This window comes from Apodemus sylvaticus, chromosome 14 (assembly GCF_947179515.1).
Source record: "Apodemus sylvaticus chromosome 14, mApoSyl1.1, whole genome shotgun sequence".
NCBI classification, from domain to species: Eukaryota; Metazoa; Chordata; class Mammalia; order Rodentia; family Muridae; genus Apodemus; species Apodemus sylvaticus.
In genome coordinates this window covers 41,805,884-41,826,721 of record NC_067485.1, presented here as the reverse complement: position 1 = coordinate 41,826,721, position 20,838 = coordinate 41,805,884, and the positions used below count along the sequence as shown (strand labels likewise).

Here is a 20,838-nt window from a genome sequence, read left to right as displayed (position 1 = left end):
GATTTGGTTTTTTTTCCCGAGACAGGGTTTCTCTGTATAGCCCTGGCTGTCCTGGAACTCACTCTGTAGACCAGACTCTAGAAGCTTTTCCTGGTCATTCCTTCACTGTTACCTGAGCAAGCATTGACAATGTGCCTTGACAATGTGGGAACTAGAGTGAGCAATGAGTAGGTCAGCTGCTGACAGTTCAGTCTGCACTGCAGCTACCCCCTAACTCCCACTGTACACTGCAGCCATCACGTGACCCCCATACTCCAGCTCAACCCCTAACCTCAGTCTGCACTGCAGCATACCTGCTAACTCCCACTGTGCGAGGCAGCATATCTCCTAGCCCTGCCCCATCCCTAGCTCCCCTGAGGGGAAGCCCGCTTTATCCTGGAGTGCTGCTGCAGCAGGTCGTACTGGCTGAGGGCTCTCTGATCTATCAGGGGCTTCAGCAGGAGTGATGGGAACTGATCTGGCATTCCTACCCCACTTCGATGAGCTGGCCAGCGGTTGTGTTCTGGTGTGCTGTAGGTGCCTGCTGAGCAGTGATAGTGTGTCCTAGTGGGCGTGTACTCATCTTTCCCTACTCGTTTATTTCATGACATTCTTAACAAAAGAGAAAGATAATTTTGTGTTCACATCATTGGACTTGATGCTCATTCCTGGAGACTGTACTGCTCACTGCTTTTGGAAAGTCTTGCCTTCCATACTCTTCACACTCTAGGGAAAGGAAGAAAACCACCTCGAAGGTTAGGAACAGCCTGAAACTGAGTATCCAGTACATGAACACCAAGAAAACAGGATTCCGGCACTGCCCTTGAATCCTAGTGAAGATTTTAGTGGACACAGTTGAGGAGAGGGGTTTCAGGAGGAGCGTGGTGTTGGGGAAAGAGAAATGGGTACAGAGAGATGCCATGAACATGGTAGCCAGTGTTCAGTGTCCTTCCACTGTGCCAAGTTCTCGTCAGGACTTAAATAGTGAAAAGCAAAATAAGAGCCATGAATTTAGGTTCAGAAATTATATTTTCTCTCTTCCCGTATTCTCCTCCTTCCTCCTTCTTTCTTTTTCCTATGTATCAGCCATGCACTTACCCACCTGTCATCTATCTATTTCATCACTCATCCACCCCATCATCCATCCCATCATCTATGCATACATGTATGCATTCATCTATCCACCCATGGGTGCATGCATGCATCCATCTATCATGCATCATCCATCCATCCCATCATCCACGCATGCGTGCATGCATCCTTCCATCTACCCATGGATGCATGCATGCATCCATCTACCATACATCATCCATCCATCTACCCATCCATCTATCATCCATCCATCCATCCCATCATCCACCCATCCCATCATTCATTCATCCATCCATGCATCCATGCATCCATGCATCCATGCATCCATCCATCCATCCATCCATCTGCTCTGTTAGCCACCCATCTCTCCACTCTACAAGCTACCCACTCACCCATTCTATCATCTGTCAACCCATTCATTCTATCAGACTATTATATCAGTCAGCCATGCACTCAACACATATTTGTTGATGATTTATTTACTAAGTGCCAAGAATGACTATACACATTTAATGTTATACATATAAAGAAACTGACCAGGATCTTACTGGATCTTTCAAGTCCTTGAGTGTGTGTCAGGGGGACAGAGATTTCCTAGATCCACTCAGGCAGGAAGGAGATGGCAGGGAAGAAGCCGAGGTAGAAGAACCAAAGTTATCCAAGTTGTTGATAAAGAACTTAATAGGTGAAAGGGAGGGAGAATACCAGGGCAGTCAGTGCTGACTAAGGAGGAGCTGCAGCCCAGTCATACAGAGCAAGCAAGGCTTGCATCCAGGCCTTCGTGGGAAGCCACTGAGGGACTTAAAGGAAGAATGCTAGCATTTGATTTACACTTTTTTATTAAAGATTTATTTATTATGTATATAGCATTCTACTTGCATATATTGCTGCAGGCCAGAAGAGGGCACCAGATCTCACTATAGATGGTTATGAGCCACCATGTGGTTGCTGGGAATTGAACTCAGGACCTCTGGAAAAGCAGCCAGTGCTCTTAACCTCTGAGCCATCTGTCCATCAGCACTTGAATTATACTTTTAAACTTAAAAATATTGAAATTATCTCTCTTAGTGTGTGTGTGTTTGTGTGTGTGTGTGTGTGTGTGTGTGTGTGTGTGTGTGTACATGAATATAGGTACCTGTGGAGGCCAGAAGAGTGTCAGATCCCCTGGAGCTGGAGTCACAGGTGTTTGTGAGCTGTCTGACACGGGTCATGGGAACCCAACTTGGGTCTCCTGCAAGAGCAAAAGGTGCTCTTAACCACTGAGACCTGTCTCCATCCCTTGCTTTGTATTTTTTTTAAAGTTTATTATGGCAAACACATGTCAGAGAAAGAATAGAAGAGGCCTAGGGTGGGTGGAGTGGAAGGATGGGATGCCGGTACGAGGCTCTGGGGCTGCAGGGCTGATGGGCGGGATCTCTGCTATAAGCCTTTTCGTGGTGTTAGCGCTGGTCAGTTTGCTTGCCCAGCAGTTATTAGTGCAGTTCCGTCCCAGGGCACAGTTGCAGTACTTGGATAGAGATTTCAAAGCCCCGACTGTGTATAGATCGCTACTCTAGTGTTCTCTAGAAGTCTATGCCTGGTGCCTTTGATGTCAAGTAGGGAAGAACTTGGAGAGTTGTTCATTACGAGGGAAGAGAAAGTAAGTGAAGGTTTGTTGCTGTATGGTTGATATTCATCTGAGGAGAGAACAATCTAGAGCACAGTGCCTGGTGCACACAGAGTTCTTACTCAACCCACATAGGGTGTGTGCGCAGACGCCCGGCAGTGAGCCGCCACCACGTCCTATGCCAGAAACCTCAGCGACAAGCTTGGTTTTTCACAGAACTAATTTACACCTTTTTCTATAATTAATAGGTTCCCTGGAGAATGCTGGGCTTGATATGATAGATCATTAACTGCCTGGCCCCACGGGACGGGTATGAGTGAGAGGACTGTGTAGGAGGGTGGAGCTTCCTACTTCAGGGGCCTCTGTGGACCTCACTCAGCACTGACCTTAAAGGGGGCACAGAAGCAGACTGTGAGGAATGTGCATCTCAAACTCAGCTTCCTGTTAATTGTTTTATTGCGTGAAGAAAAGTGGGTAGGGGAGAAGTGTGTGGGGGAGCGGGGAGGGGGAGGGATAGGACTTTAGAATACAAGTAGATTGAAAACAACTAGTAAATTCATCATACGAAATGCTCTACCAACTGATAAGTGGGAGAAATGCAGAAGTTGATAAGCTGAGAATAATTTTTGGTTATCATTCTATTCTAAAAATAAAAAAGAAAAGTGACTTATTTTCATTCTGTGCACGCAGGTCCTCCACCTGCGTTCTTCCACCGCACAGGATCAGGGTGCCCTCTAGTGGCAGAAAGGTGGAAATGACAGAAACGCTGAAAAGCAAACCAGCTTGTTTTTGTTATGTCCGGTCGGTCAATGCATCTTATGGTCAGTAGTTTGGGGTTAAATATTAGGATTGCCAGGATTTTGACTCAAGACTCAGTTGCTGCCGTGACTCAATCGGTTATCACAAAGTCACTGTGAGGCAAATCATAAATACATTAAGGTGAGATTTTCCTATCCCCCAATTGCATTCTGTAGTGTAGGAAACTGCCTCCAGGATAGTAGGCGCATGTGAGAGAAGTGTCAGTGGAGTCACAATGCTCTGTCGAAGCCCCTCAGCAAGGCCAACTCACAAAATGACCTCAGACTTGGTATTTTATGGTTTGGTTTTTTTTGGGGGTGTGTGCAAGTTTATGAGGGTTGGCAATGGGTTTCTGAGAAGGGAAGGAAGCTGGTGTTGGTTAGATCTTCCTGGAAAGAGCCTCGGAAGCTGTAGAATTGAAATCCACCTGAACCACTAGTCTTCATAGGTTGGAGAGGCCATTGAAGGCTATATTTGGAGGTCTTCCCATTTGATCTGTCAGTGTGCATGTGAGGGGCAGGCAGGCTGAAGTAGCTGCTGGTAACTTTTTTTTTTTTTTGCAATATGCCCTATACATTTTGGCTGCTTCTTGGCTGTTCCCATATAACCATAATGTACTGTCTGTGATGGCTCTTTTCAAAGGCCACACCACACAGCAGATGTTTCTAGTGCCTCAGACATTGGAAGACTTCAGCGTAGGAGTGGAGGAGATGACTGGGTGGATAAAGTTCTTGCCTGGGAAATGTGACGACCTGAGTTTGGAGCTTCAGCTCACACACACAAAGCCAGGCATGGTGGGGTGTTCTTCTAGCCCTTGTGCTAAGGAGATGGAGACAGGAGACTCTCAAGGGGGTTCTAGCCAGCTAGTCTAGCCAATTGGTGAACTCTAGGATTCATGAGACCCTGCCTACAACACACACACACACACACACACACACACACACACACACACACACACACACACTGAGTGATAGAAGACACCGGATATCAAGCTCTGGCCTCTATTTGCATTCAGGGGTACACACCTCTCACACACACATACACAAATAGAGAGGGAGAGGGAGAACAGAGATGGGGATCAGGAGAGAAAATAGGGTAGGAGAAACATCATTCCTGGAGAAAGTGAATTCTTTTCAGTAGACAATGCTAAATGCATGGCTTTAATCTAAAACTATGTATTATTCTATGCCCCCTGACCATCAGGAATAGTGTACGTGTACATGTGTGTGTGTGTGTGTGTGTGTGTCTGTGTGTGTGTTGTGATTTATCATTTGTTAAAAGAAGTCAACAGATTGGAAGCAGCAAAACAAGTATTCCGCATAAATGTTGAAAACACATGTGGATATAGGTTGATAATGTCTGTTTGCAGTTCTGCATGTTACTCTGGGCCAGTAAGGTAACTTCTCTGTAAAACTCTGCTAAAGATTTCTGCAAAAAAGAAAGAATTCACCATTCCTTTTCCATACCACATTTTCTATGCTGTTCAATAAATATAGAACAAAGGTCTTAGCTGCTACAGGCAACAGGGACAGATGTACACAACAGGCAACAGATATGCCACAGACCACAAACCACAGAAATGGAAGACACAAGGAGAGAGGTGTAGAATTCCTGCTTGACTTGCTTCTGGTCTAACTTCCCAAGAGGAAGCCTTTTCATTTCTTAAGATGACATTAATACATTTATCTATTGAGACACTTCCCAGCCTTTAGACCATCCTACTTAGTGTTCCCTAAACCAACTCTCTGATTGTCTTTTTTTGGAAATGAGGTGAAACTATTAACCCCTAGACATTCTACAATGAGGTCTTCATTCTTTCCACCACACACTCCTGCTGCTGAGTGTTTTCCCAGAGAGTAGTAACACTGGCCTTGCTTACAAGGGTCCTTACAAGTTTAACAGCATCTCCAAACCTTCTACAAAGGCACTGTCTGTGAAGGGTTGCTGTTGTCACATGAGGTTTACAGTGTTCAAATCTCAGCCTTTACTGACCTCACTGAGTACAGACCATAGTCTGCGTCTTGCCTAGCAACTTCAGAAGCTCCGCTCCTGTCTTGCTGTCTGTCTTTCTTCTCCAGACAGTGATTGTGCTGAGAAATAGGAAAGAAAAAAATAAATCTCTGCTTGTAGATCATATAATAATTAAATGGAAACTAGATGTCTAAATTGCAGTTAGAATGGGAAATTAAATTATGCAAAAATGTTATAGATTTGGACAAGTTTTCATACTGTTAATAAATCTATGCATAATTCATTTTCTTGTAGGCTGTGACAAAATAGCATAAATAACTTCATTTGTAAGATGGGGATTTTTTTCTATTCTTAATTAGGTGATGGCTAAAACCATTTAAATGCTTTTGGGTGACTGAATATATAAATGTTTAAAATGAGCAGTTATAATAGGCTTCTAGGCATATTTGTTTATTTAATATTACTACATTTATTTTCAGACAGTAGCACAGTACAGATGTTGCATAAAGATTGCACCAATGTGGTTGATTTATTTATTTATTTATTTATTTACCTAGTTACTGTATTTTTACAGCGATGGAGATTTTGTGCAGAGTCTTACACATGCTCAGCAAGTGCTCTACCACAGAACCACTGCCCTATCGCTGATATGACTTTATATCTTTACATACATCCACATCTATATCCTCTGATCTAAAGAAAACACCAGATTCTTACCATCAGGCAATATTCTAGTCAGTTTACACATCTTCTCCTTCATCCTTGTGACAGTAGGGCAGGTACCTCAGCCATGTTCGGCTGATGAGGCAATCTGTGTGCTCATGCATGTAGTTGGAGGCCAACGTCTGATGTTGGTTTTTGGGATACCTTCCAGTTGTGTGCTTGTTTGTGTGTTTTTGACAGTACATGAACCCCAAAGGCCCCCAGTCTGGATAGGGTGCTAGATGGCCAGGGAGCTCTAGGGATCCCTTCCCAGGGTTGGGATTGTAATTGCAACCTCCATGCTTGGCTTTTCCTGTGTGTGTGGGCCAGCACTTTAAGATGGAGCCTATCTCCCCAGCTAAGGAATGGCTTTGTTTTTGTTTGTCTCTGTGTATCACAGTGATGGATTCTTGGCCTCATCGAGTGCTAGGCAAGCTCTGCCTTTGAACTCCACCCCCAGCCCCAGAGGAAGTAGTTTTGTGCCATGCCTGGCACCTGTGAAGGGATTGCCAATTTTGTGTGATTATTTTTAGTCTTTCTCCTGTGCCAGACCTTCTGCCCGCCTCTAGGAAGGTGTGTTTGCAGTTACTGTGATACCAAGACCAACAGTTGGCAACTAGTTCAGGGCCTTGTCCCTGGGCTCACTAGTTAGCCACATGAATGTACTGGGAATAGCTCTGAGAGTTTACTAGCCAATTGTAAAGGTCTAATCTTTTGTTGTTTAGGGAAATTATCGCCAATCTAAGTCAACCATCGGCTCCAGTGATAACTCATCTCCTCAGCCTCTGAAGAGGAAAGGGAAGAAAGACTCCAACTCAGAAAAACCCATGAAAGTGAAACAAAGTGTGAAGTCTAAGACTTCCCACCAAGCAGTCCCAGACAATGGTGAGTTGAGGTCATCGGTCTGATGGTCATTTCCGTGTCATGTTGTTATCTTTTAAAGGATGTGGACCCATTTTAATTCTTATTTTAATTTTTATTTATGTGTAGGTGTGTGTGTTGGGGAGGGTTTTGTGCATGCGAGTGCGGGTACCTGTGGATGCCTGAACTGCGTGAGAACTCTGGGGTTTGAATTCAGGTCCTCTGGAAAACTAGTAAGTGGGCTTTAACTACTGAGCCATCTCTCCAGCCTCTATTTTCACTCTCATCTTGAACTGCTGATTTCTCCAGGCTCACAGAGGGTATTCCTTCTTGTCTTGTCATATGTGATGTTGTTCAAAGGAAATATCTACCAGGCGAGAAGCAGCTGCTTCTCACACAGGGCTCCTCTTTTAAGACAGCCTTCGTAGGACAAAGGGGAACACCACCATTCTGTGCACCGTTGAGCGTGCTTGCTCGGGCCTTTACACCTTCTAAAGCACTGCTGGCGCTGGCCTCCGTGGGTTGAGGCTCCTCCCTTGTCTCCACTTAAGATTTGCTTATATTCACACCTCACACTCCCTGAAAAGATGTTCTGATGTCTAAGTGAATATTGAGCACACATAAACTTTATAGAAACAAGCTATTAGATAAATTTAAAAGTTTTAGAGCAAGCCATGGTAGTGCATGACTGCCATCTCAACACTTGGGAGGTGGAGGCAGGGGGATCGATTTGGAGGTTGAGGCCACACAGTGAATTCCAGGCCCTTTGTGTCTCAACACACACACACACACACACACACACACACACACACACACACACACACACTATACTACAAAACCCAAAGCAAACCATTTTCCCTGGTCTGAGAATCCATTAGCATGAGGCAAAGGTGTCCTGAGGTCAGGACAGGTGTGATGAAATGGTGAACCTTCACAGGAGCGTTTGTGGGGAAGGGCTGTATTTGGTTTTATTTTCAATAGGATGGTTCATAAAAAGTGGAGAGAAAGTCTTGACTCAGGCCACTGCTGGCTGGAAACAGAAAGTAAAGTGACTGCTTTGCCCCCCCTACTCATGGTCCATCCACACAAAACACATGTGGGATGCTCTGGGTGAAGACACAATGGGAGAAAACAGACAGGAGAAGGCCATCAAGAATGCTTAGCCGACCAGTGGAACTCCATCTGACATGAAGAGTCATGTGGGATTCACAGATGCAGGGCAGTAGTTTAGAGGGTTTAGAGGATGCCGCATAAATGCCTAAAGAATTAGATAAAGACAAATGACCTAAGGTTGAAAGAGAAAGCAAAATGATCAGACAGCCCGGTCAGGAGGCTGAGGCTATAGGATCTTAAATTCAAGTCTAGGCTGGAGAGTTTAGTGAGCCCCTGTTTCAAAATATAAGAAAGGACTGAGGAGCTAGCTCAGTGGTAGAATACTTGTCCTATCTGCATGAAACCCTAGGTTCACTCCCCAGGGCTGCAGCCAACAAAAGCACAGGATAAATGCATGGTTCCCCAGAGAAGGGGCTCCAACATCTTGGGAGCTCACTGTGGAGATCAGCTAGCAGTCGTGCTTGTTGGGCACCCGTTCTCCTGCTGTTAGCTAGGAGATCCACTCCCTCCTTCACTCCCACCGTCCCATGGTCTTCCTCCTAACTCTGAGTTCACGCTGCACTTTTTTCTCACTACTTTGCATATTCATAGCCTGTTGTATTTCTTCCAGAGACCAGTCATCAGGGAGGTCAGGATGAAATATAGGTGGCAGGTACTATTGGGTGTCTATTATATAGCAAGAAGGACAGAAAAAGAACTTAGCTGGGAAGACAGGCCATTTTTAAAAAAGCTAAAATCAATAGAGGCTTTATTTTGATTAACAATTATTACATTTTTAAAACCCCTAGACTGTGTCTGGACTGCACCTTACTAGTTTTGTTGAGACAAGGTTTTCCTCTAGTTTAGGTTGACTGGGAACACACTATGTTGTCCAGGCTGAGCTCAAACTCACGATAATCCTTCTGCTTTAACCTTCTGAGTGCTGGCATGAGCTATTGTATCTAGCTTTTTTTTTTTTAAATTCTCAATGCTAGCCTAGGTCTTATAGAATCAAGGCATTTAATAAATATTGGCCAAATAAATGGTGGAAATTAAAGATGGCTGAGTCTCTGTAATACTTTAGACCGCACTAAGAAACTGGACCCATTTAAAGCTTGTAATAAATGATTTAGTCAAAGAGAGAAGATACTATTTACCCTTTGTCTTTGTGGCTCTTATCAGTGTATCAGTTCCGGTTCTAACCTGTAGTATGTCCATCTTAAGTCTTCGGCCTTCCTGGTGGTCGCTGTGTAGGCTGGAGAACACACACTTGAATTAATATTCCTTTCATTGGAAAGCAGACTGTGTTGGCAAGTTAAACTATCAGAATCTTGTCTTTTGTGGGAAATTACAAGGAGTGTTCAATAATATTTCTATCTTTGGACATGAAAATAGCAAACATCTTTAATACTGAAGCAAGTAGTTTTTAAGATATGATCGCAAAGGCGGCTCCCTTCACTGGGTCATGCCTGGCCTTGGGAGAAGGTGAAGTTGTTTCAGATAGCTCCCCATCCTCAGTGGACATTTTCCAAGCTAGCTTTGTAATGCAAGGGCCACAGGATCTTAAAGGGCTCTAGCTCATTGTTCCCTGTGAATCTGTGAGCCTCTTTCAAATGAAGGTCTTAGGGGCTCATTTTCCCCCCTTAACTCAAGGGTGATGCTGCTGATTTAGAAGACTTATTGAAAAGCTGAGATAAAGCACTTACACATATTTTTCTACAATTGGAAGAAGTATATGACCCCTCCCCCACCAAATAAACCTTGGCCTCCAAAGCCATTGACTTTCCATGACAATTGAAAGAAGAGGCACAGTCCTGTGGCTGAAGCTGCTACTTGCTAACTTTAAGAGTATCAGTTGAATCCAAACAACTTCTCCTTAAAGACCCCCCCCCCTCCAATGTCCTTTGTTATAAGAAGTTTCCAGAGTATAAAGTCGTGCGTGTCTCCCTAACTCGGCCTTTGTACTCATTTATAATCAAAGCTGCCTTTTTCTTGAATGCCGTCCATTTTAGTAATTGGAACCAAGTGTGTGCTTCTCCACAGGCAAGTCTCTAGGGGGCTCAAGCAAAAGGAATGGAGATTATAAGCAGCAGGAATGTGTAGGATGCAGGGCATCAAGATAATGAGTAAAAATGTACAAGAGCTGCTTTTAGAGATGAAATCCTTATTGCCTTCCCTACTAAAACGTGTATGTAAAATGAGGAGAGCTATTTGGTATTTCAAAGCCTTAAATTTTAGGGTTATGGTGAATGTTTAAGATTATTTTCTAGTATATATGTTAAAACTATATACAACTATTTTAATCTAGCCTTCTTTACCTGTATATTGTTTTTAACTATAATATTTTAAAGACTAGTTATGGTTTTAGTCACACACGCGTCCTGGTTTTGTAAAAATTCTGATGTTTACTGATGATATTCAGCGATCAAGGAAGTGCTCCCTGAAGCAGCAATGCTGCCTTCTGACTGCAGATGGCAACCTGGCTCTAACTTTAATTTCCCGTTTCCTTGACTCTGTTTCTCTCTGTAACAGTAAAGCTTAATAATTCAGGCAGAGCACTGACATATTTCTTCAGGGAAACAAATCCCATTTTCTTTTGTAGCCGAGATACAAAGTAAGATTGGAGAGTGATTGATGAAGGGGGTGTGCCGAGTGTGTTCCCTGCCGCTGTGAGATCAGCCTCCGCTGCTCCCTGTCCTTGTGCCCTCCGTGCCTGGATAGCCGTTTGTAGAGGTGTTAACTAGCTATTCTCACCACTGTGAGCAATAAAAGGATGATGATTGTTTTGAAACAGCATTTTGGAGGCCTGGCTATATTCATTGCTATTATTAATATTGGATAACTGAAATAACATGGTCATTTAGTTAGAATTATCAGAAAGACTGCAAAGAAAGCGTATACTGTTATGACATATATTAGCCTGATAATGAAAAGTACTTTTAAAAGCAAAGCATTAGTGTGAAATGAAAGGCAAAGGTTATCTTCTTCTGCAGGATTGTGGTTCTCCAGTGCACATGTGCATGTGCGCGCGCGCGCGCGCGCGCGCGCGTGTGTGTGTGTGTGTGTGTGTGTGTGTGTGTGTGTGTGCGTGCTGTATACACACAGTGGTGTGTATCTTCTGGCTGTATTATTATGCTTTGGTCCATGATAGTTTTGTTCCTGGAGCAGACAATTGTGTATTTAGACTCCCGACAAGGGCAGGCGCAGCATTGGTAGAGGGTGCTGGAATGTTAGTTACAACCTCGCCGCGTGACTGCCCTTGAGCAGTGCTCTCTTGAGCTTCCTGATACCCACAGCCTGCTCACGGCTGGCCTGTGTCGCCACAAGCATGAAGGGCTGCAGCAGTCCAGCCTCAAAAACCACATCACATGAGCCAGAGCCTGAGCGCCAATCGTGACCCAGCTTAGGCTCCTGCACGGTTGTCTGTCACAAGAAGCTCTGGAGAAACCCTGAAGCACATTTGGAAAAGACACTCTCCCAGCTGCTCACCGTGAAAAGTGCATTGTGTACCAGAAAGTGCACGTGGGCGGCACCGAGGTGTTCTGGGTCTGAACGTAAACTGAAGTAATAGGATTTGCTGGTAGCTCTCGCTACCCTTCTCATCGGACGAATGGGAGATATGTTTCTGTTCCTCCGGTGATCATTGCCACATATAGATGGGTCAAAGTCTGTTTCATTAAATACCAGCTTCTTAAAAGACTGGGTATTTGCTTGTTCCACCACTAAGAGGGTCAACATATTTCACAATAATATTCTACTGTAGTCAGAGGCTGCTAGCTTCTTGCATGTTTAATTGTATAACTCACCTTCTCTTAACAAAATTAGTTTTAGAGTCTGTACATTGTTTTTCCCTTTAGTGGTGGAACACCGAGAAATTGAAGCTGGGTGAATATATAAGTATGGAATATAACACTAGTCATGATGTTTTTATCCTGAGAAGAGAGGCCAAGGCTTTATATGTGGTCGGCCTGTGGTCTATCACTGAGCCACACCTCAGCCTTCAGTATTTTTTCAGAAAAGAGTTCACTTCATATCTTGCTATCTTACTAATGTTTGTGGCATAGAGAAGCATTGTCTTATAGCTGATGATGCCCTGAGGCTTCTGCAGGGCATTCTGTTAGAGGTTAATGTTTGTGTGGTCCGGAGTTGGGATAGTGTGCTAATTATCCCTCCCTCCCTCCCTTTCTCCTTCCCTTCCTTCCTTTCTTTCTTTTTTTCTTCCTTCCTTCAGTCTCTCTCAGTCCCTCCCTCTTTCCCTCCCTCCTTCCCTTTCTTCCTCCCCTCCTTCATCCTTCAGTCTCCCTCCCTCCCTCCTTCTGTCTCTCCCTCCTTTTGTCCCTCTCTCCCTGTTTTTATTTGCCTACATGTGTACATGTATGTACAATGCATGTGTGTCTGGTACCAGTGGAGGTTAGACAAGGGCACTGGATCTTCCGGAACTAGAGTTAGGGGCAGTCATGAACCACACTTTACGCTAGGAACTGAACCTGGTCCCATTAAGAACAGCTAGCGCTCTTAACTGCCAAGCCACCTGGGCTTATTTTGCATACACAGTTTTAGGGCACAGGGACAGATGTGAGGCATGTTAGAGGAACAGAACTGACAGGTGTGTGTGTGTGTGTGTGTGTGTGTCTGTGATTTATTAGAATGTATTTTTAGTTTGTGATGCAGCTAGTCCAACAGTGGCTGACTAACAATAGAAAGTTCACGATCGAGTTGTCCAGTCCGTGAATCTGCATATCTCAGAGGTCTTCAGTATAATCCAGATACCAGTGAGGGAATGAACTAGACAGTGAGAATGCAGGCAAGCAGGCAAAAGAACAAGAGCTTCCTTATGGTCTTTATACAGGCTGCCACCAGAAGGTGTGGCACAGGTTTAAAGTGGATTTTCCTACCCCAGGATATTCAGATTTAGGGTGGATCTTTTCAACTCAAACAAGTCAATTAACACAAATATGTCACAGTTGTACCCAGGCACTTGGGTTCTAGTTAATTCCAGATGTAATCAAGTTGATTTAACTGTCTTAGGTTTTTATTGCCGTGTACGGACACCATGAACAAGACAACTCTTATAAGGACAACATTTAATTGGGAGCTGGCTCACAGGTTCACAGGTTCAGTCCATGATCACCAAGGTGGGAACATGGCAGCATCCAGTAGTCCCTCATCCATAAAGGAGAAGAATGTGAGCCTCTCTCCTCTCTCCTCCCAGCCCCCATGTGTCCCCCCCGCCCCAGGTCCACTCCTTTGTTTCCCACAGAAAAAAGCAGGCTTTTCAGTGGTAATGACTGGAAAATCATGTGACAAAAATGTACTAAATCTAGGCACAGACCCTCATATCTAAGCTAGATGAGGCAAGTCAGTAAGAGGAAGAGTTCCAAGAGCAGGCAAAGGATCAGACACTCCCAGTCCAATCTGTAGAAGTCCCACACAACACCTCAAGCTAAACAGCTACAGTATGCATGCAGAGGACCCAGCACGGACCCCTGCAGGCTCCATGATGGCTGCTTCAGTCTCTGTGTCCCCTATGAACTCCGCTCAGTTGATTCTGTGGGCGATGTTCTCCTGGTGTCCTTGACTCCTCTGGCTCCAACAATCTTTCCTCCCTCTCTTCCACGGGTTCCCTCAGCTCTGTGTATATAATGTTTGAGTGCTTTTATTTTTGTATCTGCTTCCATCAGCTGTCAGAGGAAGCCTCTGATGATAACTGGGCCAGGCACCAATCTATATAGGGATTTCAAACCTTTGCAAAGCTATATTTCAAGAATTCATTTTAAGTAGGTATTTTGGGACTCGGATGATATTATGTATATATGTATTTCTCATAAACCTCGATGTGACGCATCATTCAACTCAGTCACTGTGTTGTACAGGTGGCATGTGAGATTACCACAAGTGCAAAGGGTGTTTTCAGTAGAAAATGAGGTGGGTATACAATCCCAGAAAGCCGAGGACTTATTCTATCCTACTATGTATAGATAACGAACATCTTGATCTGAAAGCAGCCAGAAGGAAACTCTCTCCTGCAGGCAGCCAGGAGGGGACTCTGTTCTGCACTGGGCAAAGCCTGAGCATGGAAGCCTTAAAGTCCACCCCTGCAGTGACACACATCCTCTAACAAGGCTACACCTCCTCCAAAAAGGCCACACCTCCGAGCTTATTCACACTACCACGTTATGACACTTAATCTAGACAACATGTCAGTGCTAGATACTGATCTGATGTTTTACAAGTTAAGTTTTCAAGTTCTTAGTGTAACAGTTCACTGGCTCAGCAAATGGCCTGGGAATGGGGAAGGAGAAAACAGTTTATCCATAGTCCAAGGGCAGCGCAGTAGTCAACAGTTCTTGAAATGCCGCAGCAGGCTCGGAGGTGGATATTCCTGTGGGACCTGCGGTGGGTCTCTGGGAGGAAGGATAGATGCTATTCAGTTATGGTGGCTTGCCTTCCTTCAGGCTGTGTGTTGGTGTTTCCCATTCTGGAGAGGCCTCGTCTTCTCCGCTCTTCACTCCAGGATTTTCAAGTTGTGAGTGGGGAGGAGTCATTTCAACCCTTTTCCCTCCTTACTCTGATGTCACAGTGACTCAGATCTTACATAGGCCAGCCAGGGTCAGAGTCTGTCTTCAGCATTTAGGGAACACTGGAATAGATGCTATCTGTGAGGCTGACCTCTAGTTTATGTATCTATGCATCACATAAGGATAGAGTATCATTGTGTAGCCTGTGCTAACCTAGAACCTTTTGTATAACCCAGGCTGGCCTGTGGTAAGACTCTTGTCCAGCCTTCTAAGTGCTGTTATGACAGGCACGAGCTACCACCCCCAGCTGTCCTTATTTATTCATTAAGCAGTTTCTCGAATGCCCTAGCTCTCCCACACGTTGGATGCAAGCTCTCCTCTCTGGTCTTTAGGTTTAGGAGTCCAACCCATTTCTAGACACTGCTTCACCTGTAAGCATCCCTGATGCCTGCTGGGTGCCACATGCTGAGCTAACTCCCAGGGCAGCTGCATTTTCTTTCCTTAATACCAGTTGATCTGAATTTATTGCTCTACTTCCAATGGTCATAATTTTGAGTTTATGCAGAAGTTTTCCTTGGTGAAGCAGAACTAGTTTCTCTTTTTCCTTGGTGAAGTAGAACCAATTTCTCTTTTTTTCATTTCAGTGGTCAAGTTCCTTCTACCACCTATCAATGCCAACACATGTTTTGCCATGCAAATATTGTTTTCCCTTGTTGGTATGAAATCTTTTCTTGGCCCTCGGTGTCTATCCTATCTGTATAAAGAGCAGCAGCATCCCAAGAACAGCGAAGGCTTTCCCGCCCAGCGTACGTTTACAACAGAGTTGGGGTGAATCTGCAGTTCTGGTTGCTACTACAAGACAGGGCAGAGATGTTTCTCCCACACACGACACGCTGGCTTTTCTGGGACTGTGGCCTACTTTACATCTCACTCTATTTTTGTTCTTCTCTGCTGCCCTAGTTGTTTTCAACCCAAGATAGAACCTTTATTGGAGATCAGCATGCTGTGTGCTACCACGGAGGGGAGAAAGGAAAAGATAAAATATCTATAAAGAACTTCTGAGCGTCCTAAATTTAGAGATTTCCCACTTATTTCTATTCTCTACAATTGGATGGTAATTCAATTGGTCCGGTTTCACTCCGTTTAAAGGCTGCCGCTTCCCACGTTGAGGCTGGCGCCCTCACTTTACAAGTTCATAGCTCACTGCAGCTGGGTCCGCATGGGCATCACTTTGCTTAACAGCAAGGAAGCACACAGAGAAGTCATTTTCCAAAGGGGATTGTGCCACAGGACAGAAACAAGATGCTTCCACATTATCCCAACGATAGGTCCTGAGGCTGCAGCCCCTCAGGCCGGTGACTGACGGTCACCCTAGTCTACAGTGCAGAGGATGGGCAGGTCCTAAGAGGAAGCTCTTAACCAGGTCATTTTCTAATGTGGAGTTTGTGCTGCAGACATTCAAAGAGTTTTAATAGATGTTTGTAACAAAAGTTAGATGCTCAAAAACTATAAATTTGGGAAATGGGTTATTTAAGTTTAAGCCACATTTTCTATTAAAAGATTCTGAAGTCTTTGCAGGCATGCATGTTTGTGTATGTGTGTATGCATAGTATACATGTGTGTGGTACATGTGCACTGTGTGTATGTATGAGTATACATGTGTGTGTGTAAGTGTGAGTGAGTATGTGCATGTGAGTGTGTGAGTGTATGTGTGTGTGTATATGTGTATATGTGTGTGTGTGTGTATGTGTATGTGTGTTTGTGTGTACATCCTGGTACATATGATACAAAGACCAAAGGAGGACATTGATGTCTTGGCCTTTTACACTTTGCCTTATTCCCCGAGACAGAGTTTCTTAGTGAATTTGTAGCTAGGTTGTTGGCCAACAACACTCAGCAGTCCTCCCTAGTCAGTGCCTCACAGTGCTGGGGTTGCAGGTGTGCCCATGGCCACATGTGACTTTTTGCAGCAAAGCAGGAAAGCACTCCTCCCTCCTGAGCTTCTTCTCCCTCCTGAGCTTCTCCTCCCTCCTGAGCTTCTCCTCCATCCTTCTCTCTCCTAGCTTTAGCCCTATAAATATTCCATGCTTGCTTTTTCCTCCCCCTCTTCCTTTGCCCCTCTTCCCTCCTCTCCCCCTTTCCAAGCCCTTCCCCCTTTCCTCTTTCTTGCCCCTTTTTCTCTCTTTCCCTTTCTTCCTCCTCCTCCCCCTCTCTTTTTATCCTTCATTTTGAGATAGGCTTTTACTATGAGGACCTTTTACCAGGCTTTTACAGGCTGACCTCAAACTCACCATCCTCCTGCCTCAGCCTCCTCCTTCTTCCTGTTCTGTGCTTTCCCCCCCCCCCCCCCCCCTTTACGGGTCCTGTTACCACTTGGAGAAGAATCAGGGCACACACACAGAGTTTGGGGCAGAGGAGTATCCACGGGGAACTTTCTGTGCAGCTCCATCAGCGCTACTAGCATCCTGAGTATCCTTTCTGGGTGCTTATGTGCTCAGCCGCCCTGAGCACGTCACATGACTGTCACGTGTGCAGCCTCATTGGTGCTCACGGCTGCCGTATGAGGCAGATGTAGTTATTGCTGCCATTAACCCATTTTATTGATAAAGATGCTGAGTGCTGACGTGTTAGAAAGCTTGCCTGTGACCCCTCCGCTCTGCTCACTGTCAAGGCTGCTGTGTTAGGACACAGGGCGATGCTCCACTGTCCCACAGATCATATGTAGTTCATTAATTCACAACGGCATGCACACACAGGGACTGGAATAGTGCTTATTAATGACAGAAAAAATAGAGTAAAAAAGACAGTATGTATTTGACAGCCCTCATGTTCTGCACACGTTGAAGAGTTATAGCACGAGGCCAGGCTGCTGTTGATTCTGTCCCCTGCCTCATTAAAACCATGTTCCCTTGATGATAAAGAAATTCAGTGGGATTTCACAGCAGGAAAAATGTATGTTGCCCATGCTGAAAGAGATAATACATGTGAGGTTAAGATGAAAGCCTGCTGTGTGCTTCCTTGAGTGTGTGCGTGTGCACGTGCACGTGTGTGTGTGCATGTGCAGGTGTATGCGTTCCATGGTGCATATGTGAAGGTGCTCTCCTTTCGCTGTGGGTCCCAGGATCAAACCATCTCACTGGCCCAAGTAACCTTTTTTATGGAAATACAAAGCCTTGTTTTCTTCTGCACCTCTTTTAATCAAATAACTTTATTAAATTTTTGCTAAGTGATCTGACTTCACCATGAGAGGCTGTGTGGTTCAGCGCTAATCTTACTCGTTATTTCTGGCACTTGGAAGAGGTCATAACCTCAGAAGCTCCCATCGTTTAGTGCTGAGGTGTTTTCCTGTATTATTTATATATTTCCTTTCTTAAGATAATGATAATTTTTCCTACTGTGCATATATTTTTTTTCTAAATTTCTGATGAGAAGCAAATGTTTTGGGTGGTTTAATTTTTGTCTTTTGTCCCCACTTCTAGTCTCCCAGCTCTTGTCCTTTTACTCCAGTTTCTGGAAAATGCTTCAAATTTCAGTGTCCTTCTGTCCCAAATGTTTTCCAAATCTATCATGTTTTTGGTTCCCTAGACTGGTTGTGTGTTTTTAGAATTAAAAAAGTAAAGTTAAAATTCTATTCTACACTTTTCCTCCCCCTTTTCTTTGTTTCCTTTTTTTGGAGCCTCTTTAGAGTTCTGCAATATGCTTTTAATGAATTGGCTTCTCACATGTTTCTCTACCACAGCTATCATGATTGCAAATTCTTTATTTTCTATTTTTTGTATGTTTGTGACCATGTGCATACATGTGCAAGCACACACATCAAAACATCACTGTCTAGGAAGATATGTGAAAAGAAGTCACCTCTGTTAAGTCATGAGGTATGTCTATTATATCATACAGGAGGTGACGTCACAGCCACTGAAGGTTGAAATGGGAGAAAAGGGGAAGCAAAGAAAGAGACTGTGTGCAGGTGCAGAAGTGTGCACCTTCGTGGCATGTTCTGAAACTACTGGCACATGGGCAGGGCAGCTAGGCGAGACGGGGACCATACTGTTGCTGAGGCCCGCCTGAACCATCCTTCACACACACATACTTCACACACACTATTCCTCAAAGGAACGAAGAGATGATCATCCAGAGGCTGTACCTAAGAAACTGGGTTTGAGGAGCTCGGATGGCTTTTCCAGGGTTAGGAAGATTATGCTTTGTGGGGACAGAATCCAGCCCAACCCTGCATGGTCCTGTGGTTTGTTCTATCAGGTGGATTCAGTGACAAGGACAGATTTTAGCTTTGAACTTGAGGCTTTGGAAGGGGTGGAACATCCATGCTGGGTTTTTGAGAGACAGTCTATGGTGATTGTGTGAGTTCTGGATTGTGGGAATGACTAGAGGTAGGCGTTGAGTGTTAAATGAGAAGCCAAGGAACGGTTGATGATGGAGGACGTTTCTGACAGTGAAGTAGACAAAGAGAAAGGTTTGTTCAATCTAGAGCTTATAGGATGATTACAACATGCACTTTGTGTGAGGCTGTAGGCAGGACCCGGAATGGGGACCATGCAGTATTTGGCCTGGGTAGCAGTTGAGTTGACTGGGGCCATTAAGTCTCAGGAAACTTGCCCACAAGGAGAGGCAGACTGATAAAGGGCCTTTATGTACTCTGAGCTGTGTGGATCTGCTGGAATCTGGAAAGCTTCCTTTGTAGATGTGGATCGATCTGAGGTTATCCAGATAACAGGGAGCAGGGCCACAACAGAGGAGATGATGCCCCAGAGAGAACCCAGAGACTTAGAAGAGACGCCAATACCGACCCAAGCAGCCCTCCTGCTTCATGTCTCCTCGTTTGTTTTTGTAAAACATACCACGAGGTAGGCAGTGATTATGATTTCCATTTTACAGAGCTGAGGGTTAAAGTATAGAAAGGGATAACCTCTTGCTGTCAGCCACAGCTGGGTGACATTTAATGAGTGACAGCTATTGCATTCTCAAGATATTATTGCATCACATGAACCAGGATCTTCTAAGTCCAGTTTCCCACATGGTTATAGTGTATGAAGCATACACCCCCTGGAATCAGTCTGTTTATAGTGCATATAGAGGTCCTGTGATAATGTTGGGGGAGGGGACAGAGAGGAGCTCTTTAGTTTCCATCTCTTACAATCTGCCAGTGTAGTTATCCGCACAGGGTCCGTCCTAAGATGCCACCCACTTTGTGTGCATAGTGTCGAAATGTGGAAAGGATCTGATGTTCAAGGCAGCGCAGAGGCCGACCACCCTGTGGAGTTCCTGAGTTCTGTAGAATAATAGCAAGAACACCTGTGTGAAGTGTCTTAAAGAGCTGTGTGCGGAGATGTCACTGTGGATCCAGAAACGATTTTTCTGGGTATGAGGTAAAAATTTTGTTGTCTCAAAATGAGTGGCTGTCCTCTGTCACTGTTACACTGCCAAAAGATCTAGCGAGCGGGACAGACATGTGGCAGTCTACAGACAGACAGCACGTGTGTCAATTTAGACCAAGACAGCATTAGAAACAAAAAGGAACAATGGAAATTTTCTTACACACAAGAATTATATCATTCATCCTTCACTGGCCCAAAAGTTCTTGATAACTGAGTCTGTCTTTGGGATGAATGACAGGGTGTGCCATTGTGCTGGGTGTCATGGAGAGCATCCTCTGAGGACAGGGGGCTTAAAGGAGCGACAGGCAGTTACTGACAGACGTGTCCAGGCATCTATCCGTGCTTTACCTGGCACCCTGCCATGCCTGGTGCTTATCTCAGTTTCAGTTGGAGTGTTAACCACGGCAGAGGTCAACATCTGCATGTCACTCTGTAACTTCCAGATGAGTGAGTTTGCCACTTGGGAAGTTTTGTTTTTGTAAGTGCAAGACAGAAGGGCTTAAAATACAAAAGAAATCAAAACAAAACAAAACTAAACCAAGTCTTTAGCAGGGTACATGGATGCTGCCTGCTTAATTTCTAAAACTTGGGAGAAAAAAACAAATTCGTTTTAGATTCTATTTCCAGGTTCACCCTGAGGTTATAACTTAGAAGCACAATTATTGCTACTTAGCATTTTTATAATAATGGATCTGCAGTAAAATGAATGAGAACACTTGTACAGAGTGGAGAGAGGCTCCAGAAAGCTATGACACTTCTGGCTGTATCAAAATACCTGGCAAAAAATGATTTAGGAAGGAAGGGTTTATGGTTTAAGAAGCAATGC

At 44.5% G+C, this 20,838-nt stretch overlaps 1 protein-coding gene across 1 annotated transcript in view; it reads left to right on the top strand.

Moving 5' to 3' along the window:
* Dcdc2 (doublecortin domain containing 2) overlaps positions 1-20,838 on the top strand; it is a 150,816-nt gene that overhangs the window by 50,970 nt on the left and 79,008 nt on the right. The window contains exon 7 of the mRNA XM_052156997.1: positions 6,874-7,033. Coding sequence (XP_052012957.1) covers positions 6,874-7,033 — 160 coding nt within the window. The remainder of the gene's footprint in view (positions 1-6,873; positions 7,034-20,838) is intronic.